The following is a 25917-nucleotide window of genomic DNA, read 5'->3' as shown; positions in this document are numbered from 1 at the left end:
GAACTGGCAAGCACCAGCCCCAGGCGTCAGGTTAGCGCCAGTACCGCTAACACCCACGCACGCAGCATACGCCTCCCTTAGTGGTATAGTATCTGAACGGATCAATATCTGATCCGATCAGATCTATACTAGCGTCCCCAGCAGTTTAGGGTTCCCAAAAACGCAGTGTTAGCGGAATCAGCCCAGATACCTGCTAGCACCTGCGTTTTGCCCCTCCGCCCGGCCCAGCCCAGCCCACCCAAGTGCAGTATCGATCGATCACTGACACTTACAAAACACTAAACGCATAACTGCAGCGTTCGCAGAGTCAGGCCTGATCCCTGCGATCGCTAACAGTTTTTTTTGTAGCGTTTTGGTGAACTGGCAAGCACCAGCCCCAGGCAGCGTCAGATTAGCGCCAGTACCGCTAACACCCACGCACGCACCGTACACCTCCCTTAGTGGTATAGTATCTGATCGCATCAATATCTGATCCGATCAGATCTATACTAGCGTCACCAGCAGTTTAGGGTTCCCAAAAACGCAGTGTTAGCGGGATCAGCCCAGATACCTGCTAGCACCTGCGTTGTGCCCCTCCGCCCGGCCCAGCCCAGCCCACCCAAGTGCAGTATCGATCGATCACTGACACTTACAAAACACTAAACGCATAACTGCAGCGTTCGCAGAGTCAGGCCTGATCCCTGCAATCGCTAACATTTTTTGGTAGCGTTTTGGTGAACTGGCAAGCGCCAGCGGCCTAGTACACCCCGGTCGTAGTCAAACCAGCACTGCAGTAACACTTGGTGACATGGCGAGTCCCATAAGTGCAGTTGAAGCTGGTGAGGTGGCAAGCACAAGTAGTGTCCCGCTGCCACCAAAAAGACAAACACAGGCCCATCGTGCCCATAGTGCCCTTCCTGCTGCATTCGCCAATCCTAATTGGGAACCCACCGCTTCTGCAGCGCCCGTACTTCCCCCATTCACATCCCCAACCAAATGCAGTCGGCTGCATGAGAGGCATTTTTATGTCCTCCCGAGTACCCCTACCCAACGAACCCCCCAAAAAAGATGTCGTGTCTGCAGCAAGCGCGGATATAGGCGTGACACCCGCTATTATTGTCCCTCCTGTCCTGACAATCCTGGTCTTTGCATTGGTGAATGTTTTGAACGCTACCATTCACTAGTTGAGTATTAGCGTAGGGTACAGCATTGCACAGACTAGGCACACTTTCACAGGGTCTCCCAAGATGCCATCGCATTTTGAGAGACCCGAACCTGGAACCGGTTACAGTTACAAAAGTTAGTTACAAAAAAAGTGTAAAAAAAAAAAAAAATATGAAATAAAAAAAAATAGTTGTTGTTTTATTGTTCTCTCTCTCTCTATTCTCTCTCTCTATTGTTCTGCTCTTTTTTACTGTATTCTATTCTGCAATGTTTTATTGTTATTGTTATTGTTATTATGTTTTATCATGTTTGTTTTTCAGGTGTGTAATTATTTACACTTTACTGTGCTTTATTGTTAACCATTGTTAACCATTTTTTTGTCTTCAGGTACGCCATTCACGACTTTGAGTGGTTATACCAGAATGATGCCTGCAGGTTTAGGTATCATCTTGGTATCATTCTTTTCAGCCAGCGGTCGGCTTTCATGTAAAAGCAATCCTAGCGGCTAATTAGCCTCTAGACTGCTTTTACAAGCCGTGGGAGGGAATGCCCCCCCCCCCACCGTCTTCCGTGTTTTTCTCTGGCTCTCCTGTCTCAACAGGGAACCTGAGAATGCAGCCGGTGATTCAGCCAGCTGACCATAGAGCTGATCAGAGACCAGAGTGGCTCCAAACATCTCTATGGCCTAAGAAACCGGAAGCTACGAGTATTTCATGACTTAGATTTCGCCGGATGTAAATAGCGCCATTGGGAAATTGGGGAAGCATTTTATCACACCGATCTTGGTGTGGTCAGATGCTTTGAGGGCAGAGGAGAGATCTAGGGTCTAATAGACCACAATTTTTTCAAAAAAGAGTACCTGTCACTACCTATTGCTATCATAGGGGATATTTACATTCCCCGAGATAACAATAAAAATGATTAAAAAAAAAAATATGAAAGGAACAGTTTAAAAGTAAGATTAAAAAAGCAAAAAAATAATAAAGAAAAAAAAAAAAAAAAAAAAAAACACCCCTGTCGCCCCCTGCTCTCGCGCTAAGGCGAACGCAAGCGGTGGTCTGTCGTCAAACATAAACAGCAATTGCACCATGCATGTGAGGTATCACCGCGAAGGCCAGATCGAGTGCAGTAATTTTTCCAGTAGACCTCCTCTGTAAATCTAAAGTGGTAACCTGTAAAGGCTTTTGAAGGCTTTTAAACATGTATTTATTTTGTTGTCACTGCACGTTTGTGCGCAATTTTAAAGCATGTCATGTTTGGTATCCATGTACTCGGCCTAAGATCATCTTTTTTATTTCATCAAACATTTGGGCAATATAGCGTGTTTTAGTGCATTAAAATTAAAAAAAGTGTGTTTTTTCCCCAAAAAATGCGTTTGAAAAATCGCTGCGCAATTACTGTGTGAAAAAAAAAAATGAAACACCCACCATTTTAATCTGTAGGGCATTTGCTTTAAAAAAATATATAATGTTTGGGGGTTCAAAGTAATTTTTTTGCAAAAAAAAAAAAACTTTTTCATGTAAACAATAAGTGTCAGAAAGGGCTTTGTCTTCAAGTGGTTAGAAGAGTGGGTGATGTGTGACATAAGCTTCTAAATGTTGTGCATAAAATGCCAGGACAGTTCAAAACCCCCCCAAATGACCCCATTTTGGAAAGTAGACACCCCAAGCTATTTGCTGAGAGGCATGTCGAGTCCATGGAATATTTTATATTGCGACACAAGTTGCGGGAAAGAGACAAATTTTTTTTTTTTTTTTTTTTTTTTTGCACAAAGTTGTCACTAAATGATATATTGCTCAAACATGCCATGGAAATATGTGAAATTACACCCCAAAATACATTCTGCTGCTTCTCCTGAGTACGGGGATACCACATGTGTGAGACTTTTTGGGAGCCTAGCCGCGTACGGGACCCCGAAAACCAAGCACCGCCTTCAGGCTTTCTAAGGGCGTGAATTTTTGATTTCACTCTTCACTGCCTATCACAGTTTCGGAGGCCATGGAATGCCCAGGTGGCACAAAACCCCCACAAATGACCCCATTTTGGAAAGTAGACACCCCAAGCTATTTGCTGAGAGGTATAGTGAGTATTTTGCAGACCTCACTTTTTGTCACAAAGTTTTGAAAATTGAAAAAAGAAAAAAAAAAAATGTTTTTTCTTGTCTTTCTTCATTTTCAAAAACAAATGAGAGCTGCAAAATACTCACCATGCCTTTCAGCAAATAGCTTGGGGTGTCTACTTTCCAAAATGGGGTCATTTGGGGGGGTTTTGTGCCACCTGGGCATTCCATGGCCTCCGAAACTGTGATAGGCAGTAAAGAGTGAAATCAAAAATTTTCACCCTTAGAAATCCTGAAGGCAGTGATTGGTTTTCGGGGTCCAGTACGCGGCTAGGCTCCCAAAAAGTCCCACACATGTGGTATCCCCATACTCAGGAGAAGCAGCTAAATGTATTTTGGGGTGCAATTCCACATATGCCCATGGCCTGTGTGAGCAATATATCATTTAGTGACGACTTTTTGTAAATATTTTTTTTTTTTTTTTGTCATTTTTCAATCACTTGGGACAAAAAAAATAAATATTCAATGGGTTCAACATGCCTCTCAGCAATTTCCTTGGGGTGTCTACTTTCCAAAATGGGGTCATTTGGGGGGGTTTTGTACTGCCCTGCCATTTTAGCACCTCAAGAAATGACATAGGCAGTCATAAACTAAAAGCTGTGTAAATTCCAGAAAATGTACCCTAGTTTGTAGACGCTATAACTTTTGCGCAAACCAATAAATATACGCTTATTGACATTTTTTTTACCAAAGACATGTGGCCGAATACATTTTGGCCTAAATGTATGACTAAAATTTAGTTTATTGGATTTTTTTTATAACAAAAAGTAGAAAATATCATTTTTTTTCAAAATTTTCGGTCTTTTTCCGTTTATAGCGCAAAAAATAAAAACCGCAGAGGTGATCAAATACCATCAAAAGAAAGCTCTATTTGTGGGAAGAAAAGGACGCAAATTTCGTTTGGGTACAGCATTGCATGACCGCGCAATTAGCAGTTAAAGCGACGCAGTGCCAAATTGGAAAAAGACCTCTGGTCCTTAGGCAGCATAATGGTCCGGGGCTCAAGTGGTTAATTTGTCCTCCCCTGCCTAGGTCTCGACCCCCATACAGGGGGTACATTATTGCCAAATTGTATCTTGGGTGGTTCCCCTTCCTCTCCACCTACAATCCACAGCAGCTTTGGCACTTGTCTGTTGTGAATATGTAAAAGTGTCCCTCACGCTACTTGGAGTAACTGGTATAATGTGCCTATTTGCAGAAATAAAGTGATGCTAATAGATAAATCCAGCAGCAAAACCTAGTAGTGTTCACAATACACAAAATAAACAAATACAAATATAAAGTGATCTCGCGCGGTAATAAAAATCACTCTAAAACACTGAAAAGAATCCACTAAGGGATAAATAAAGTGCAAAAATATTTAAGTTGCACGATTGTGATGACTCCAGAAAAAGTGCAAAAAATGTATATATAAATATATATATATGTGCAAAAAAAAAGTCCAAATGATGTTCAAAATCCTAAAAAAATCCTAAAAGAATATACTCGTGGATAAATTGCAAAGAAAGACCGATAAAAAGCGTCCTGCAAAAAGAAATGTACTGGGGGAGAATCCAAATTTAAAAAATGGTGTACACAGTACATGAATTATATAATGGTCAGATGAATAGCATTATATTGTCCATATATGACTCCACAAATTCCCTCTTTGAACACTAGTCTCACCTTATGTAAATTGCATCAATAAGTACGTTGGACTCTCCAGAGCATCCTATTGGGACCTTATCTTGTTTACATACACTGCTGACGGAACCATAAGTACTTCTCCAGCTATATAAATCCTCCACTGAGCCGTCCTAGTCCGCTCCGGTATAGCACCACAGCAAAGATGAGGGGAAGAAAGAAAAAAATGCCTCCAATGGTGTAGTAAGTTAAAAGACTAGAGGTATATTTGTTAAGGTGCCAAATAGGTGGACTCTTACATATAAAGTATAAAAACAGGCAAAAACAACTAGAACGACGTTCTCAGCTCCTTCTCGCATCACTTCTGATTCCGGCCACTCCCTATGCGTTACGACACGTCACGTGTCTTTATCTGGGGTACTGGATTGGTTGTACAGACATTGTTTATATGATGTGAAACCGGAAATGATAGAGCGGCCATTTTTTTGTAGTTCGCTCTACATTTACATTGCGGCCATTTTGTTGGTTGTCTGTGCAGCGCGCATAGCGGGCATTTTCTTGTGGTTCAATAGACACAGCATACAACAAATCGATGGGGCCGTATCTATATAGAAGGATCTCATGTAATCCAACAGAATAGCAAAAAATAAAATGCTGAACCAGTACTTCTATCAATATAAATACAGAATAAGCATATAGCATAATGTAGAAAACCAATAAAGGTAATATATGTTTAATAAGTACTGGATAAGCATAAGTATAAAATAAGAAATAAAAATGGTCCATCCATAAATCATAAAATCCCTAGGGGATATGAGTGGCCAAATAGACTCTATTCCACACAGTTCCTTTTTATTCTTATTCACTTTAAACCCTGGCTATACAATATCCCTAAGGGACAACTATTAAGAATTAAAAGGAACTGTACGAGAGAAGAAGACTACAGGACCCAAGCCAAACAAATTGGAGAAAGATTTAAAGTAAAAGGATATGATGACTCATAGATAGAGAACAAGATAGATAGGATAGGACAGACATGCTAGAAAATAAGCCAAAAAAGTTACTTCAACAGGAAGCACCCTGTCTTATATTGGACTATAATGTCCAACATAAAGAGGTAGCAAAATTGGTCCAACAACAACCAGAACAGCGTTCTAGTGGCATATTCTGAAAAATGATAACGATCTTAAGATGATTCTACCAGATCGACCCAATATTATCTATAAAAGAACACCTACTATTAGAGACTTGATTGTAAAATCGGTAGTTGAACCGCCTCCCAAAGCAGCTTTCACTTTCTTTACAGGAAAGGGATTTTATCCCTGCAGGAATTGCTATGCCTGCCGACATTCACAAAACTTCCAGAAAAAGAGAACAGGATTTGTAGCTACAAGTACAGGCCAATCTGTCACCAACAGAGATTTTATAGGCTGTCACAGGGAGTCGTTTATGTACTACAGTGTAGTTGCAATTTGCAATACGTTGGCAGGACTAAAAGAGACCTGAAAGTGAGGATACAGGAGCATGTCCAAAATATTGTAAATGGCTTTCCCAAGCATAATGTATCAATGCATTTTGCACTAGTGCATAATAAGGATCCTTCACAACTCCAATTTTGGGATATAAAAAAAGTATAATAGGTCATGGAGGGGAAGTCACAAGGTCAGGACAATCAGTCAGAAAGAGTCTAAATGGATACACACTATGCGTACACTTACACCTGGAGGTATGAATGTAGAGTTCAACCTCAATTGTTTTCTTAGTAATTTTTAATAAATTTAATATTACTATTGCGTATCCACCCTGACAATTGCTTTTATATATTATTATACATATTTGTATTAATATTTTTACTATGATTGTCTACACTTATGTATTTTATGTATTGTAGGCACTTTTTCGCTTTACTTCTGTTGTGCGACTGATGTAGCCTTGAATGGAATAGAGTCTATTTGGCCACTCATATTCCCTAGGGATTTTATGATTTAGGGATGGACCATTTTTATTTCTTATTTTATACTTTTGCTTATCCAGTACTTATTAAACATATATTACCTTTATTGGTTTTCTACATTATGCTATATGCTTATTCTGTATTTATATTGATAGAGATATTGGTTCAGCATTTTATTGTTTGCTATTCTGTTGGATTACATAGGACCCTTCTATATAGATACGGCCCCATCGATTTGTCGTATGCTGTGTCTATTGAATCGCAATATTATATACTATACCGGAGCAGACTAGTACGGCTCAGTGGAGTATTTATATAGCTGGAGAAGTACTTATGGTTCCATCAGCAGTGTATGTAAACAAGATAAGGTCCCAATAGGATACTGCGGAGAGTCCAACTTACTTATTGATGCAATTTACTTTGTTTATATAAGGTGAGAGTTCTGTGAGATTAGTGTTCGAAGAGGGAATTTGTGGAGTCATATATGGACAATATAATGATATTCATCTGCCCATTATATAATTCATGTACTGTGTACACCGTTTTTTTAATTTGGATTCTCCCCTAGTACTTCTTTTTGCAGGACGCTATTTATCGGTCTTTCTTTGCAATTTATTCACAAGTATTTTTTTAGGATTTTGACCATCATTTGGACATTTATTGCACATATATATTTATATAAACATTATTTGTACTTGTCTGTTGTACTCAGTAATCATCATAGACCTATGGATGCATGACAGCCTGAACAGGATTCTCCTTGTCAAGCCATAGGACTTCTACAGGACCTTGTGGCCACCTGGAGCTATCCTGGTAAATAGATGGATTTCCTTCTGTGGGGACACTCATTCAATCCACATTTCCTTATCTTTTCTTACTTCCATGATGTTTCCTATTTTCCCATTTTCCTACCATGCCCTACTGGCTGGTGCAAAATTTCATTGGTAATCCTGTTAGGGGCTGAAGGTGTCACATATGACATTTATGACTTCTCCATGTCTCAATGGGAATGTGCCCCCTTTTTCGCTCATCTTATACTGGGATACACCCCCTTGGGGCTCTTCCTCCTGCTTTTAACCACCCAGGTCAATTCACCCCCCCTTTTGTTTTCTGTTACTGGGCTTCTATTCTCTTATAATGAATCCCTCCTTCCTTCCCTCCCTAGCCCATGCCAATTAAAATTGGGTCCTGGGGCCTACAGTGAGGGATTAAACAGAAGAAACAGGGAAAACTGAACAGCCGCCTAGCAACCAAATCTTCACATTTTGAGCTCAGGTCCAGTCAAAGAGCAGCATACAGTATATCTCAGCAAAGTTTTAAGCCAAACATAAATTTACACTGTCATATTGTTAAATATAAAATGCATATGCAGCTAAATGGAAATCAAAGCAGAAGATGGCCAAGCAGAAACAGCCAGGTGTAAAATCCATGGAACTAGTGGAAGAAGCTTTTGTGGCTAAAAGAGTAGTGGTTGCTATGGCTGCTGTGCCAGGAGATGTGTCTGCAGAACAGTCTATAGGTGCGCGGGTTGTTGCAGAGACTAATCCTCTCATGACTGAAGGTCCGAGCGAGTGTAAACGCACAGCTGAAATTGTGTCCACAATGAAAAAAAGAGTGCATATGTTGCAAAAAATAAAATGTTGCATATTTTGTTTTGTTTTTATTTTCTTTGAAACACAGTTCAGACAGAATAGATGATCAGCTGTGACCCCACAACAGAAAAACAGCCAAAATTACCATGATTACTTGTGTAATGCAAAATTATTTATCACTTTTTATACTGTGAAGATCCAGGGTGATTAAGCTCTAGTGGTGCATGCGAATTGAAGAAATTGTGTATTTGTACATTTTCAAGGGCATGGCAGCCCATTTTTATTCAAAAGAAACAGAAAGTTCAAAAATAAACAGCAGATTCCCTCGCAGGGGTATTCAACATTACAGTTCTGCTTCAGAACAAACAGCATTCAGCCTTCCTGGCTAAAAACGCAGCACTCCTGCTCAGGCCTTACACCTTAAGCCTTGGTCTGTCTTCCCCAGACCTGACGCTCCGCACCTCTGTGCTTGCAGCTTCGTGCTGCACTGGCTCCCTCCTGACTCCTAGGCCAGACCTCCTGTCTGCCGGGCGGAGCTGTCTTTAAGGAGGAGCACTGACCTCAATTCCTGGGATGATTATGAAGCCAGCGCACAGGTGTGCAATTAGCAAGCCAGCGTACAGGTGTGCAATTAGCAAGCCTACCAAAATCAGGCATACACTGGTAATATGCACCTGTGACATGGGGTCGCATCTCCACATATCCCCCCCCCCCTGTTTCACACCAGAGGGAGAAATACAACACCCTTCTTCCTAAAGGGGCACTCCTCTCCTCTCACTTCCCCCCAGATCTACTCTCCCAAGACTGTAGGGGTCCTATTTTGACATCTGTCTCAACTTTACCCAGCACTTTTTGGGTTTCAGGTTCGCTGATACCTGCATGGTTACCCCTGGCAACCGCTTTCTCAAAATTACCCAGTTCACAATCTCCAGGAACTCTGGTCCCATCCCTGGCTAGGACAGTGTCTAAGGAGGGACCACAGACAGGGAAGCAGTTACTATCTATAGGACCTTCCCACAGTTTTGCATCGCCCCCCTGTTGTCCAACACTCCAACAGCAACTGTTCTTGCAACACATTTGCCAACACCTTTTTTCAATACATCTGACATGTCCAACAGAGCTCCAGAGTGCCTCTCATACCTAAGCTTTGTATGGAGCAATCCAGCGCACTGTGAGTTAACTTTCCACATTAAAAGCAAACATTGCATTAAATGATTCAAGCATTTGCAATTTCTGCACAGTACAGCCTGCAATATCCAGCTCCAATCAGCCATACCCCCTGGTACCAGTTCCCCAAACACAGGAGAGGACGGCAGGATATATACTGGCTGTACACTCCATGATGCTAACATTTCATTAAGCATGTCTGTCACAAAATACACATTTTCTCTTTTTTTCATTGTGGACACAATTTCCGCTGTGCGTTTACACTCGCTCGGACCTTCAGTCATGAGAGGATTAGTCTCTGCAACAACCCGCGCACCTTGGGCTATAGGCTGTTCTGCAGGCACATCTCCTGGCACAGCAGCCATAGCATCCACTACTCTTTTAGCCACAAAAGCTTCTCCCAATAGTTGCATGGATTTTACACCTGATTGTTTCTGCTTGGCCATCTTCCATTTAGCTGCATATGCATGTTATATTTAACCACTTGCCGACCGCCTCACGCAGATATACTGCGGCAGAAGGGCTCGTACAGGCAGAATCATGTACCTGTACGTTCCCCTCTAAGAGGCGGCCTGTGGGCGCGCGCGCGCACCCGCGGCAAGCTCCGTGATACCTGCGATCACCTATGGGGAGGAAGAACAGTGAGATGCTAATGTAAACAAGCATCTCCCCGTTCTGCCTAGTGACAGTGTCACTGATCTCTGCTCCCTGTCATCGGAGCAGAGATCAGTGACGTGTCACACACAGCCATACCCCTCACAGTTAGAAACACTCTCCTAGGACACACTTAACCCCTACACTGCCACCTAGTGGTTAACCCCTTCACTGCCAGTGTCATTTACACAGGAATCAATGCATTTGTATAGCACTGATTGCTGTATAAATGACAATGGTCCCAAAAATGTGTCATAAATGTCCGATGTGTCCGCCATAATGTCGCAGTCACGATAAAAATCGCTGATCGCAGCCATAAAAAAAAAAATTATTAATAAAAATGCCATAAAACTATCCCCTATTTTGTAAACGCTATAACTTTTGCGCAAACCGATCAATAATTGCTTATTGTGATTTTTTTTTTTTTACCAAAAATATGTAGAAGAATACGTATCAGCCTAAACTGAGGAAAAAATTTTTTTTTATATATTTTTGGGGGATATTTATTATACCAAAAAGTAAAAAATATTGCGTTTTTTTCAAAATTGTCGCTCTTTTTTTGTTAATAGCACAAAAAATAAAAACCGCAGGGTTATCAAATACCACCAAAAGAAAGCTCTGTTTGTGGGAAAAAAAAGGACGTCAATTTTGTTTGGGAGCCACGTCGCATGACCGCGCAATTGTCAGTTAAAGCGATGCAGTGCCGAATCACAAAGTGCTCTGGTCAGGAAGGGGGTAAATTCTTCCAGGGCTGAAGTGGTTAACAACATGACAGTGTAAATTTATGTTTGGCTTAAAACTGAGATATACTGTATGCTGTTCTTTGATTGGACCTGAGCTAAAAACGTGAAGATTTTCAATCTTGTGAGGAACAGCACAATACAATGTTATAGCATTCTCAAGGATTCATGTGTATGAAAGGCATTATAAAGGGGGCTTTACTATTCATAATATCAATTACTTTTTTGCCTTTGACAGTGAAAAACACTGCTCATCGAAGTGCTGCCTGAAATGTTTGAACAAAAAGGGTCATATTTCCATTTGTAATTTTATGGGTTTTTTTTTTCTTCAGAAACATTCAGGTAGTCTGTGTACTCATGCAACCCATAGGAAACCAGTTGAAAAGTTCTGCAATACCGGTAACATACCAAAAAAAACACAAAAAAGGATTTTTTTTGCTCACTGGAAAATCCAGCATTGCTATTAGTCTCTTGGCCAAATCATCCCAGTAGGTATTGCTCTGTTGAACTACATCGTACACTTCTCAACATTAAAGTGGGGTTCCACCCAAAAAACCAAAAATACATAAAAAATCCTAAAAAAAAAAAAACCCCAAAAAAATTTGGATTTTTTTTTTTTTTTTTACTCACCTCTAAATGCCTGTTGCTAGGGGGTCCCTCGTAGTCTGACCCTTCCACTGCCTGGGCTGGTGACATCACTTCCCCCTCGGCACAGGAAGGGCTCCGCTTTGCTCCCTTCCTCCTGTCAATCATCTGGGACCCATTACAGGTCCCAGGTGACTGAGAGGCCAATCACGGCACGCGGCGCCGCTCGCGCATTCGCAGCGGGTGCCAGGCTGTGAAGCCACAGCCCGGCGCCCACAGTTGCAATGCCAGCGCCGCTGAACGGAGGGGGAGACAAGCGGGGCTTCGATCCCCCGCATCGCTGGACCCAGGGACAGGTAAGTGTCCAATTAAAAGTAAGCAGCTGCAGTATTTGTAGCTGCTGACTTTTAATTTTTTTTTTTTTTTTAACCGGCCCCCTGGGTGGAACTCCTCTTTAAACACATCACTTTGTTTTACCCTGCATTGTGGCAACACATTTTCAACCAAACCATGTTGCTGTACCCCACCCTCATCAGCATGAGCAGATGGAGTTTCATTGCAGACCTCAAGCTTTTTAACTTTAACAGTTGCCTCCCCACTAAACAGAGCACTGCAGCAAGGCAAGTCCTTTTTAGCACAAACAGGGGATCTCCCATTTGGGGTCACTTCCACTCCCATATGCATAGTCACATAGTCAGTCTTTCTCACCCAGTCTGCAGACTTGGAATCGCAGGCGTTGCTATGGGCAAATGCTCTCCTCTTGGATTTCCGGTCAGCCTGTTGCTCTCTCCTGCTCTCTCCTGCTGTATTTCAGTTCTTGAAATGAAAGACTCTTGGGCTTCCCAGCCCTCTTTGTGGGAACAGTGAGCCACCTCTTTATAGGAGCCCCACCATCCAGACACTTCACTGATTGCTATGGGAGACTGCATTCTCCCTGCAGAGCTTCTCCAGCAACTGTAATGATCCTCTTGAGCCCACCAACCAGGATTCTCATTAGGATCATTTCACTATTCACCATAGGTCTCACGACCGACCTTGCCTTTGTTGCTACGGGCAACAACATGCATCTTTGCGCAACCAATGGAACAGATGCAGAGTTCCTTCAAAAATATTTTTGGCGTACTGTCTCCTTACAGCTGAGACACAGCACCCATCACTTTGCTTCACACAGCAACAGCAATACACATAGTCTCTGACACTCACGGTTTCTGGCATGCAAGGAAATGGACCAGCGCCATCCGTGCCCAACAACAATTTCTCCACCAACTGTGACAATCCGGGGTGATTAAGCTCTAGTGGTACATGCGAATTGAAGAAATCGTGTCTGTGCCGATTGCATTTTCAAGGGCATGGCAGCCCATTTTTATTCAAATGAAACAGAAAGTTCAAAAATAAACAGCAGATTCCCTTGCAGGGGTCGCATCTCCACAATACTTAAAGCAGAACTTCAGTCATTTTTTTTTTCAACTTTCCAATCTATTAAAATATTCTGCCCTTGTTGTTTTAAGCTTAGATAGTAAAACATTTTTTTTTCTGCCAGTAAATACCTTATACATCCCACTTCCTGTTTCTTGTCTGGTAAAAAGCCTAGGCTCATGACATCAAGCACAGCTCTCTCTCTCGTGATAGTTTGCCAGGAAGGGAGGGGGGGATGAGTCATAAGAGGGCCAATGAGAGCTGCAGAGCTGGAGGTGTGCCTCCGTGTGCCTGTGTAAATCCAGGAAGTGAACAGGCGTCTGCTTCAGCTGCCCAAAGTTAAAATGGTTGCAGTCAGACTCAATGATGGGAGATTTATGCAGCATATTTGGCAAGTACAGAATCACAGTATATATAAAATAATATGCAAAGCAGTTAGAGAGAAGCTTCAGAAGATGTTTTTATTACAAATTATGTGTGCAGACTGCAGTTCCTCTTTAAACATGAAGTGAATACCTCTGTTTTCTTTTTTATGTATCTGCTGATATCCTTGCCTGGGTGACAGACTGGATAACATAGATCCTGGTGGTCTCCAAGCCCCCCCAGCTGCAGCCATTTAGTGCAAGCAAATTCTTGCCGCATGCAGGTGCGGCTGTGATGGCCAATTTTCCCTACCTTTCCCCTTTGCTTTTTTTTTTTTTTTTTTTGCCTTTTTGCCCTGGGGGGTACATATGATTGGCCAGCCAGATGATCTTTCACAATGTCCCTTTTTCAGGCGTGGAGCACCTCCCCTCTGGCTGGTGCTGAACTGCAGTCACCATGGCAGACAGCTGCGTTCTCTTGCAAGATATTGCCAAAGATGTGGTGAGTAGTTTTCCATTCGTCCCCCACCCTTCTGGTACATGTATTGGGGTGTAATGAAGTTCCAGAGTTCTCTTTGGAGTTGGGTTAATGCTGGGGTTGGGGATCGTTCTGTTTTTGGGCCATCTATCCCTTTAAGACACAAGTGTATGGCTGGTAGTGCAGCTGAGTGGTTCTCTTAAGTACGCTTACTGCTAGGGGCTTGTGTGGTTGTCTTTTGGGGCATCTACACCTTTGAGACTTCCCTGTCTGGCTGTGGTGGAGTGCCAGTATGTGCTCTATGTGCCTGGCTCCTGTGAGAGCTGCGGAAGCCATCGTTGTTAAGGGCTTCTGCCCTGACAGGAACAGAAAACACTGGATGGAAGAAGGGATGGTCCTCGCAGTAATTGGTCCTGGTTTAAAATTCATTTGACTGCCTCTCCTATGTGTGTGATGCCAACAGTCTTTCTGTAAACTGCCTTGTTCCCCCCGGGTTCTCAGAGAACATTGCAGGCTTAAAGAAGAGACACTACCTCCTATCTTCTCCTGTCTGTCTGTGCTTGAAGACACTACAGATGTAAAGAAGTGTCACTACCCTCACTCCTCTGCCTCCAGGGTGTCACCATTCTCTGAGACCAGGGCCCTAGACCCTGGGGGCCTAATGCTGCAGTGTTGCAGCTCAGTAGCATTGAGGATGGGTGTCAGGCCTCTGTGGGTGACGTGTAGCACATGGATGCTCTTTTTTTGTCCTAAATATGTTATTTTGATACAAGTGGGTCCACTTCTAGCATCATTACATTACTCTGACCATCTTGTAATGAAAGATGAATTAAAATGTTGCTATGGATGTTTTTGATTCATATTTTGTTAGATGTTTTTATCTGAAAAGGATATTTTTTTTTTAAACGTTTTCTGCGATATCACTTCCATTCTCGAGTTCCTTGCGCGGACATTCAGGCATCTTAGGGCTAGCTCATAATCCTGAATTCCCTAGTGGCAATTTTGGAAGGCTTTGTTTCCCAAATGGAACGTGCTTGGGCTCTGTACCCTCAGACGATTCTGAGATGTAACAGTTTGCCTAAACCTAGATGGAGTTGGTGTTGACACTAATTAATTTTAAGTTGGTAAAGGATACACTGATAATCATAGACTCCACCTCTTTTAGCTTCCAACACACCTGTATCTTTTGGGAGTGCATCACCATTCAGTCTGTAAAGGAATTTGGTTGGATTGTGAACCTTGAGAAATCCTTGCTGATTCTGTAACTTGTAATGCTTAGGGCTGATTATAGATACCAACTAGGCCAAGGTGTTCCTTCTGTTTGAAAAACTATGGAAGCTAAAAGTTCAGGTATACCGACTGCTTGCTTTGCCTGACCCACCACCTGGAGGGACACCCTGTATGGGTGTAATCAGACAACACCATGTTTGTCGCTTATTTAAACCATCAAGGAGGGAGAGAACAAGAGCACAGCAGCGGTTCTGGAAGTGTCCTACATCCTGGACTGGACAGAGAGTCATATGCTTTATATGTATACATACCAGGGGTCAAAAACTTGCAGGATCGACTATCTTGACTGGAAAATTCTAGATCAGGATGTGTGGTCCCTTCACCCACAAATCTTACAGCAAATGTGCTAGAGATGGGGAACCCCAGATGTCAATATTCTGCCCTTACATTTCAATTGGACAGTTTTGTAGCAAGGGCAACCATCCGTAGAAGCTGCTCTACACGCTTTGTGGTGTAACCTGCTTCTACAGGCGCATATAAGGTGCGACAATGTTTCTTTGTCTGAATAAAAAACAAAGCAATCCTGAAAATATATAATATATTACTACATTGCTAATAAAAATATTGGCAAAGCTCACCATACTTACTGCAGTTACACACTGTAATTTCAACTGCGTGCAATCCCACGGCAGCATAAAAACTCCCCAAGGTGGGTGTGGGAGTGCAGTAAAAGAGGGAGAAACAAGGAGGGCCAGCCCCTAGGGGCTACTGCTACCTCAACTCTAGCTGACAAGACTAAAATATGTTTATAGCATCCACTTACAACACATCGTAGATTTCCACTACTAAAATAACTTGGTTTGCACTACTCTTGGCCTACCAGCTAAATCCTGAACCCAGTACTAAAAAAGGGTATATTGTATGTTGCAAAATCTCTGGGTTTGGTCTCCTGTGAAAGGAAGAGGTGACCTACTATTGCCAGGTAAAACGAAGACTGTTACTAACAAAATGTGTAAATTGGAAATTAGCAAATTTGGATTCTACACTATATTACCAAAAGCATTGGAACGTCTGCCTTTACATGCACATAAACATTAATGGCATCCCAGTCTAAGTCCGTTGGGTTCAATATTGAGTTGGCCCACCCTTTGCAGCTATAACAGCTTCAACTCTTCTGGGAGAGGCTGTCTACGAGGTTTAGGAGTGTGTCTATGGGAATGTTTGACCATTCTTCCAGAAGCGCATTTGTGAGGTCAAGCACTGATGTTGGACAAGAAGGCCTGGGTCGAAGTCTCCACTCTAATTCATCCCAAAGGTGTTCTATTGAGTTGAGGTCAGGACTAATAGTTTATATTATAATACAGTCAAGATTTCTTATACCAAAGGTGAAACAAAAGAGAAACCACTTAATTAACAGATTGTATAGATAGTACACTCATAAATCAGCTTTGAAAGATGTTAAAAACTATAACACCTTTGGATGGCAACCAAAGTTGTACCTACCAGTAAGACTGCTGCTGTGATTACTACAGCAGATAGAAGTCAAGGAGGTTCTGGCAATCCCTTTGGCTTCGGATTGGTCCTGCAGGTCATGGTTTGCAGATCTTGTTCTTCTGGTAGGGGATGTTCTTTGGTCCCTACCACTCCGAAAAGACTTGTTGTCTCAAAGGCCCATTTACCACCCTGATTTACTGTCACTAGCTTTATTGGCTTGGCTGTTAAAAAAAAAATGCTGGGGGGGCAAAGGGTTGTTTGATGCAGTCATATATACCATGCCCAAGACTCTCAAACCCATGTCTTGTAAGATTTACATTGCATCTGGAAGACTAATTTTGGATGCTCTGAATCACTAGGAGCAGTGTTGCAGCTTAAGCAGCATCCAGAAGCACAATTAAGGGTCAGGTGTTGGCAATTTTTGTTGCCACTTGTCTGCACCAATATTCAAGGAGTTACGTTCGCCCCTCTATTCAGCCTGCCGTTTTCACTCTGAGACTTGTTAATGAGATCGGCTGCTGGGAGATCAGCTGCTGGTGTTATCACAGACAGTGGCTTCCTGGTGGCCATCTAAACTGTAGCATAGTCCTCCAAAGATGCCATATTTGGTGCTTCATAAGGATAAAGCCATCCTGCGTTCAAGACTCTATTTCTTGCCAAAAGTGGTATCAGATTTCTATATCTTCCATCACTGTGTCCCAAGCCAGACCACCCTAAGGAAATGGCCTTACATTCCTTGAAAAGTAGTGAAGGCAATTTGGGGTGTATTTGAATGCCACTACTGGGTTGTGATTGTAGAGGGCCCAAGCAAGTGACTGCTACAATCATATGCTGGGTCTGGCAAACCATCCTGCAAGAATATGCCATCAATCACTGAGAACCATTGTTTCTGGTTACAGCACACTGAACCAGGGTGGTAGGTAAAGTACATCCTGGGCCTTCCACCATTGGGCATTCATTTTGCAGAGTTATTGGGTATCCGCTTGGTCGTCCATTCAAACATTCAAGTTTTACAGAAGAAAATACTTTTCTCTGCATTCATTGGAGGAATTTGCACCCAAGATTCTGGCTTGATGTTGATGCTTGAAGCTGTTCATATACATTTTTCTTATTATTTGCTATGTCATGTAACAAGTTGTCCACAGTTTTTGCCATCAGCAGGGGCTGCCCACTGGGCTGTCTTTTGTCTTCTCGGTGCACCTTGCAATCCTAATCCTGCAGGTGGTGCTATACCCCCAGTCAGTGATCATCTAAAGTAGAGCAGTGTCCTCCAATGATCACAGAGAAAATGATTTGACAGTGAGTACAAAAAATAAATGAATTTATGTGAATATTTCATCTGGTTCTATCCAATCCAAAAACAACTTTCAAAAAGGTTATGTGTATTACAGCTGGAAATTAAAAAAAAAGGATGTATACCTTTTCTTGGGGAATCAAAGTGGTTTAGAATGCAGGTTCTCTGGGCATAAATACAGTGTTGTTTTTACAAATCCAAAAGCTCCTCATTTTCAACCCAATAGGGATATTTCCAGCTGAAGGCCAATCCAGGGGCATGGATGTTAAGACTTCGAAATGGAAAATCAGAAGATATCTATCACATAGTATCGTGAGTACTCGAGCAGAATTTTTTTTTCTGAATGCTTTGCTTTTTGACGGGAATACAATAAACTATTCTGCTACAGTGATACCAGTTAACAAATAAGAATGTTGTCTTCACATTGCTTGTTTGAAATAATACATTATACTTATTTGTAGTGCTTATAGAATTGCACTGAAGGTTATTAATGGCAATCGTTTTTAATGGGTTTTGCTTTTATGACTCACCTGTGTTTCATACACTTCTGTGTATAATGGCAGTTGATAGGACCCAGAGGTTTATGATACAAAATAATGCATCTGCAAAAAGAAACAAGAAGAAAGTTCATATATGTGCGGCAGACTTATATCACCCCTGTAAATCAACCCAATCACCGCTGAAACCTTACTTAAAGTGGTTGTGAACCTCAGACATGAAAATTGAAGAAAGCATATCCCTCTATAGTGTGACAAGTTTTCCTGACATCAAGAGAAAAAAAAGTTGTCAGAGGAGGGACTTTCAGCTGATTGTTAGCCTCAGCCCTGTTCCTGTGTGCTGTGCGAAGGGGGATTTGTCTCTTCCCACCAATCGGCTGTCAGAGCTCTCCTCCCTCAGCTCTACAGTGTGTGTGATATCAACTCTCCGCCCCCTTTTTCTGAAAGCTCAGACAAGCTTTATAAATTCTGGACTTTGAATGGATATAGAGAAGACTATAGATGGGCAGGTACTTATTTAGGAAGATTTGCTTTATCAGTGCATCACCTAGGGCCAGTCACTTCACTGGGTATGTGCAAGCGCTTACAACCACTTTTAAAGAGATAATAAAGCCTAAATATTCTTTACCTTAATGCATTCCTTGCATTATGGTAAAAAATGTATAGGTAAAAGTAGTAAGTAGAGTAAAGTCTTATGCCTATAGCCACAAAAAGACCAGTATTGTACCTATTTCACTTTATACCATTTTAATCTGCCTGTAGTGAAGGTTTAACTGCCTACAATGGTTAAAACAAATGTTTTCTTTTTAAGCAAAGATAAATACGGTATACCACTGAACAAATTATTTTACCTTCATGGTTCACATCTGAAAATTTCAATCTGGGGATTTAGTGGTCCTTAAAATTATTAACTAAACTTTTTAACTGTGTTTGACTGTTTTTATTACTATGTTTTATAAAGTATTTTATACCTTATTTTGGTCACGCTTGTTGAAGGGTCAAAGAAGGACAGTTGCCTTTTCATACTGGCATATCACATAATCATAGGCCTTCACCTTTTGTGAAGCTTTTTGCTATACATCTTCCAAAAGTAAAAAACCAACCCCCATTTTTAAGAACGTTATGCATTATTGCTGTCTAGTTACCTAGAGCCACCAATCAGATTTAGACTTTGAGCAGTTCAAAGCTGTCATACTCTGACAAATGGCTTTGGATGTTTGTTTTTTTTGTGACTGTGAACACACAACCTTGGCACCCTCTCAGATCAATTTGCTACAAGCAAAAGTAACATGCATAGTAGTACACAGAACAATATAATTATAGAATACAATTAAGCATCTGGAATACTGCAGCTTGAAAATCCTCAGTACAGCATTTTTTTTTACTGATCTAAAATGCAACCTATTGTTTAAAGTGTGCCTGTATATACAGGTGCGTAAACAAAAAAGAAATAGTAGAATCTGCGTTCTCCGTCAGTATTTTGTGCCGGTGCGCACATATGCACGCATTTGAGCATAAATATAATTTGAATTTTCCATATTGTGCACTCAAACACACATACATGCCCAAATGCATGCATAAATATGCACGGATACACGCAAAACAAATACCTAAAATTATGTCCAAAAAAGCAGATGCTCATACATCAGTACCGTGTGCAAGAGGCCTAAACAATTACCAGCTAGTCCGCTCATAAGCAATTGTAACACTGTGTGCGTTAAACTGTTTTTGCATCAAACATATGTCAAGCTAATTTTTTAACAATTTGCATGAAAAACAAATTTTCGTGGCATACACACACATGTGAAACCACATTGACACGCCGATAAAAAAAAATAAAAATTGAGAACTGTTTACCCATAAAGGTGCACAAACTCACCAGATGCCCAGACTCAGACTGCCTTGAAACAGTATTCATACCCCTTGAAATGTTCCACTTTTGTCACATTACACCCAAAAATGTAAATGTATTTTATTGTGATTTTGAGATAGACCAACACAAAGTGGCACATAATTGTGAAAATGATAAATGGTTTTCAAAATTTTTTGCAGATAAATATCTGAAAAACGTGGCATGCATTTGTATTTAGTCCCCTCTGATGCCCCTGACTAAAATCTAGTGGAACCAATTGCTTTCAGAAGTCACTCAATTAGTAAATAGAGTCCACCTGTGTGTAATTTAATCTCTGTATAAATGCAGCTGTTCTGTTAAGCCCTCAGAGGTTTGTTAGAGAACCTTAATAAACAAACAGCATCATAAAGGCCAAGGAACACACCAGACAGGCCAGGGATACAGTTATGGATAAGTTTTAAAGCAGGGTTAGGTTATAAAAAAAAATATCCCAAACATTGAACATCTCACAGACCACTGTTCAATCCATCATCCGAAAATGGAAACAGTACGGCAAAACTGCAAACCTACCAAGACATGACCAGTCACCTAAACTGACAGGCCGGGCAAGAAGAACTTTACTCAGAGAAGCAGCCAAGAGGCCCAAGGTAACTCTGGAGGAGCTGCAAAGATCCACAGCTCAGGTGGGAGAATCTGTCCACAGGACAACTATTAGTCGTGCACTCCACAAATCTGGCCTTTATGGAGGAGTGGCAAGAAGAAAGCCATTGTTGAAAGAAAGCCATTCACAGTTTATGAAAAGCAATGTGGGGGACACAGCAAACATGTGGAAGAAGGTGCTCTGATCAGATTGAAAATTGAAATGTTTGGCCTAAAAGCAAAACACTATATGTGGCAGAAAACTAACACTGCACACCACTCTGAACACACGTGAAACATGGTTGCGACAGTATCATGTTGTGGGGATGCTTTTTTTTCAGCAAGGACAGGGAAGCTGGTCAGAGTTGATAGGAAGATGGATGGAGACAAATACAGGGCAATCTTAGAAGAAAACCTGTTAGAGTTTGCAAAAGACTTGAGACTGGGGCGGAGGTTCACCTTCCAGCAGGACAAAGACCCTAAACATGCAGCCAGAGCTACAATGGAATGGTTTAGATCAAAGCATTTTGATGGGTTAGAATGGCCCAGTCAAAGTCCAGATCTAAATCCAACTTAGAAGATGTGTCAAAACTTGAAAATTGCTGTTCACAGATGCGTTCCATTAAATTTGACAGCTTGAGCTATTTTGCAAAGAAGAATGGGCAAAAATCTCGCTCTCGATGTGCAAAACTGGTAGAGACATACCCCAAAAGACTTGCAGCTGTAATTCTAGGGAAAGATGGTTCTACACAGTATTGACTCAGGGGGGCTGAATACAAATGTATGCCACACTTTTCACATATTTAGTTGTAAAAAATGTTGAAAACCATTTATGACTTTCCTTCCACTTCCTAATTATATGCCACTTTGTGTTAGTCTATCACATAAAATCCCAATAAAATACATTTGTTTTTTGTTGTAACATGACAAAATGTGGAAAATTTCAAGGGTGTGAATACTTTTTCAAGGCACTGTAATGTCAAATGAATCCTTTAGTGCACAGGGGGCAAAACACAAGGCCCGTGGGCCAAATCCAGCCCACTAGGCCTTGTCATGTGGCCCACGCAGCAGCTACCAGCTGCCACCTCTTGTTCTAAACAGCTGCTTTCTATTGTCACACAGGTCTCCTTGGCAACAGGAGTAAACACGCTCTCCTCCTCAGTCTCCCCAGCGGCGACGGCAGTGTGCATAGCCGAGCGCATGCGCTGTTGGTCTGGCATAGCCTATCAGTGGCAGAGGTACTTGACGGCTCCAGCAGCTGTGTGTTTGTTCTAATTTACATCCAGCGGCTGCATCTTAAGGGCGGGTTTTTGAGGACAGTAGGAGAGAGTACAGTTGAGGTTTGCTGTGGAAGTGGGGAGGAGGGCTGTGGAGGTGTGTAGGAACATGTGTGCTCAGGTGGGGGGGATGGGGACAGAGTGCTGGGTGCAGAGGTCAGAACTCAGGAGGAGGGGTGGAAATGAGATGTTGCACATTGGGCACAGCGCACCCCTGAATCCGTGCACTCTGTATGTAGTGCACCCCTGAATCCATGCACTCTGTAGGTAGCCCACCCCTGAATCCCTGCACTATGTACATAGCACACCCCTTAGTCTGTGCACTCTGTACGTAGCGCACCCCTGAATCCCTGCCCTCTGTAGAGCACCCCTAAATCCCTGCCCTCTGTAGAGCACCCCTAAATCCCTGCCCTCTGTAGAGCACCCCTAAATCCCTGCCCTCTGTAGAGCACCCCTAAATCCCTGCCTTCTGTAGAGCACCCTTAAATCCCTGCCCTCTGTAGAGCACCCCTAAATCCCTGCCCTCTGTATGTAGAGCACCCCTAAATCCCTGCCCTCTGTGCGTAGCGTGCCCCTGAATCCCTGCCCTCTGTACATGACACACCCCTGAACCCCTGCCCTCTGTAGGTAGCGCACCCCTAAATCTCTGCCCTCTGTACGTAGTGCACCCCTGAACCCTGCTGTCTGTACATAGCGCATGCCTGAACCCTGATCTCTGTATGTAGCCCACCCCTGAACCCTGCTCTCTGTACATAGTACACTCCCGAACCCTGCTCTCTGTATGTAGCACACCCCTTAACCCCGATGTCTGTATGTAGTGCACTGCTGAACCCTGCACTCTGTACGTAGCATAATCCTGACGTAATCCTGAACTCTGTACGTAGTACGACCCAGATACAACCGGTCCTATATAAAACAGAGGTCCAGCGCTCAATGGGTTGTAAATGCAACCCACAATGAAATAAAAAATCTTTGAATAATGAATAATTTTATTCAAAATATGCAGTTGAATAAAAACAGTCTAGTTTAATCATGTTTAAGAAAATGCTGAAAAAAAGGCTTACAAGGTCACTATCATTCCGCTGAGCTATGTGGAGCCAAGTTTTTACACAATGTCATCCATGCTGCTAATGCCAGAAGGAGAGGAGGGAGAGGATGGGGGTGTGTAGAGGCAAAGGACTGCGATCTAAACCCCTGCTGTGTAGCGGTGCAGTCATAGTGGAACAATTGCACTATTGTGCCGATGATAACCCTGCTTTGGGGGAATGCTTACCTCACTGAAAATCAGCGAGAGGAAGGGGAGAAGCTTCAGCCCCTGTGAGTCCGTGATATCAGACCAGCTGAGACGCAGACTCAGGAGAGACAGGGGCTCGACGTTGCAGGACCGGCTCAGCTGTTTTACACACACACACACACACACACACGCACACACACCTTGATCAGCAGCGCGGTCCAGTGCTTGAGCACAATGGTGGGGGTTGTACAATCCACTGTTAGAAAGGCTGGACAACCGCACTGGGATAGCTGGAAAAGCTAGTTGAAATAGCTATAAACCGCGGTGCAGTCCACTGTGGAATATAAATCCTTCCTGTTGAACGATCTGAACAGACAAGCCAGGATGACCAAAGTAGCTGTGCAGGTTGCCAGGGATGGTCCAGGATGGGGGTCCCAGCAAGGATGAATACTGGGTTGTTGTGACTCAGTCTGTAAGCTATATTTTCTCCAGTCGCCTTTCAGGACAACCTTGGAGAGAGTGCAGCTCCGCCCATTTTCCAGGAAACACATGCAGCCTTTAAATCCCTCCTCTTCCATCATGGCTTCAGTTATTGTGTTTCCTCCGCCATGGTGGAAGTGCATGCTGGAACCAAGGGGGCTGCGCTCCCTCCAGGGTAGGAGGGGAAAGGGTGAGACGCAATTTGCTCTCGTTTTAGGAAAAAGTTTTAGGGAAAACGAAACATTTGAACCCACCAAATTAGAGGAAATGCCCCTCATGCAAGAACCCTGTTAGAGATTCTTGGCAAAAGGCTATGTGTAGATCCTGCATTAAGGTTCTTGTGGAAGAAGAAACATCCCAGCAATACAAAGACTTGTTTTCCTCAGTACAAGAACTCACAAACTCGCTGAGTTCAGTCAAATCATTGCGGTTCAGCCAGCAGGCCAAGTGGAAACCCAGCAAGCACCATCTAGTCCTAGGGCATCTTCCTCTAAGCCCATAGATGTTGTAGACTCAGAGGACGAGGGGGCAAGTACTCTTCCCTCCCTTAGGGTTTCAGATGATGAGGAGGAAGAGGAAGATGATATCCGAGGCTCTAAGTACAAATTGTCCTTAGAGTAAGTGAACGACCTTTTGAAAGCGATTTACACGACCCTCGACATTCAGGAGGAGAAAGTACAATTGTCAGTTCACGATAGAATGTACCAGGGTCTGGATGACACCAAACACAGGGTGTTTCCAGTCCATAGAGTCCTATGGGATATGGTCAAGAAGGAATGGAAGGACCCTGAAAGAGGCCCCTTCCTTTTCAAAACCCTCAAGAGACGGTTTCCTTTTGAAGACAAAGAGTCTGAAGTGTGGAATAAAAAAACGCAAGTGGATCCTGCTTTTTCACAAGTGTCCCGTCACACAGGCCTAGCCTTTGAGGACATGGGGATGCTGAAGAATGCGAAGGATAAAAGGGCTGACTCCCTCTTGAAAAAGGCGTGGGATTCCACGGTGGCCAGCCTCAAACCAGCCATGGCTTCCACGGTGGTGGCAAGAACCTAGAATGCTGGGTGGAAAAGCTGAAGAGTCATGTCGAGGTGGGGACGCCACGAAAAGATCTTTTGGAGTCCTTTCCGTTAATTCTAAAAGCAGTGAAATACATGGCGGACGCATCAGCTGAATCAATAAAGATGGCAGCAAGGTCATCAGCTCTGGTGAATTCAGCCAGACGTGCTGTCTGGCTAAAAACCTGGTCGGGCGTCACAGCCTCCAAGGTTAAATCGTGTGGCCTGCCCTTCTCGGGGGATCTTCGGTCCAGACCTGGAAGCAATCTTGGACAGGACAGCTGACAAGAAAAAAGCTTTCCCTGCCAAAAAGAAACAAACAGCTAAAAATAATTTTCATACTGTTCAACAGCCCCGTAAGAGTAGGGAAGATAACAAGAACCATCGGTCCTCCCAAAAGGGTAAAAGGTAGAGGAGGCCTTCTCTTTAGATCTCCCCCAGACCAGCCCCCCAAAAACAAGTGACAATCTTGTCCCAGTAGGGGGAAGATTGTCTGCCTTTCTCCTACAATGGAACAGAACATCTTCAAGCCTGTTCATAAGGAATGTTATCTCTCAGGGATACAGTCTGGAGTTTTCAGAGCCCCCGCCCAAGCAGGTTTTACGTTATGGCTCTTCCAAGGTATCAGGACAAAGCTTTGGCAATGATGAACCTGTTACAGGATCTGATTCAACAAGAAGTGATCGTCCAGGTCCAGGTCAATTCGTTACAAACATTTTCGCATGGACACAATACATTCAATAAAAAAACTGCTGACTCCAGACTGTTTCATGGCATCCCTAGATTTGAGAGATGCTTACCTACACGTCCCCATTGCTCAGGCTTCCCTGATTGGCCATCAACCTGGGGTCATCGATTTGGCATCTTCAGTTCAAAGCTCTGCCTTTCGGTCTCTCATCTACCCCCAGGATTTCCACAAAAATAATGGCGGAAGTCCTGGAGCCTCTGAAGTTAAGAGGAATCTCAGTCATTCCATATCTGGACAACTTGTTCTTTGCGGACTCCAGGGAGCAAGTGGTAACAAATCTTCAGGTA

At 42.8% G+C, this 25917-nt stretch overlaps 1 protein-coding gene across 2 annotated transcripts in view; it reads left to right on the top strand.

Annotated features, from left to right (window-relative positions):
- UGGT2 (UDP-glucose glycoprotein glucosyltransferase 2) overlaps nt 1–25917 on the top strand; it is a 670166-nt gene that overhangs the window by 483596 nt on the left and 160653 nt on the right. For both annotated transcript variants that reach the window (XM_073614383.1, XM_073614382.1), the window contains exon 29: nt 18078–18163. In XM_073614383.1, the coding sequence (XP_073470484.1) occupies nt 18078–18163 (86 nt within the window). The remainder of the gene's footprint in view (nt 1–18077; nt 18164–25917) is intronic.

This window comes from Aquarana catesbeiana, linkage group LG02 (assembly GCF_042186555.1).
Source record: "Aquarana catesbeiana isolate 2022-GZ linkage group LG02, ASM4218655v1, whole genome shotgun sequence".
NCBI lineage: Eukaryota > Metazoa > Chordata > Amphibia > Anura > Ranidae > Aquarana > Aquarana catesbeiana.
This window is presented reverse-complemented; position numbering and strand designations above follow the sequence as displayed.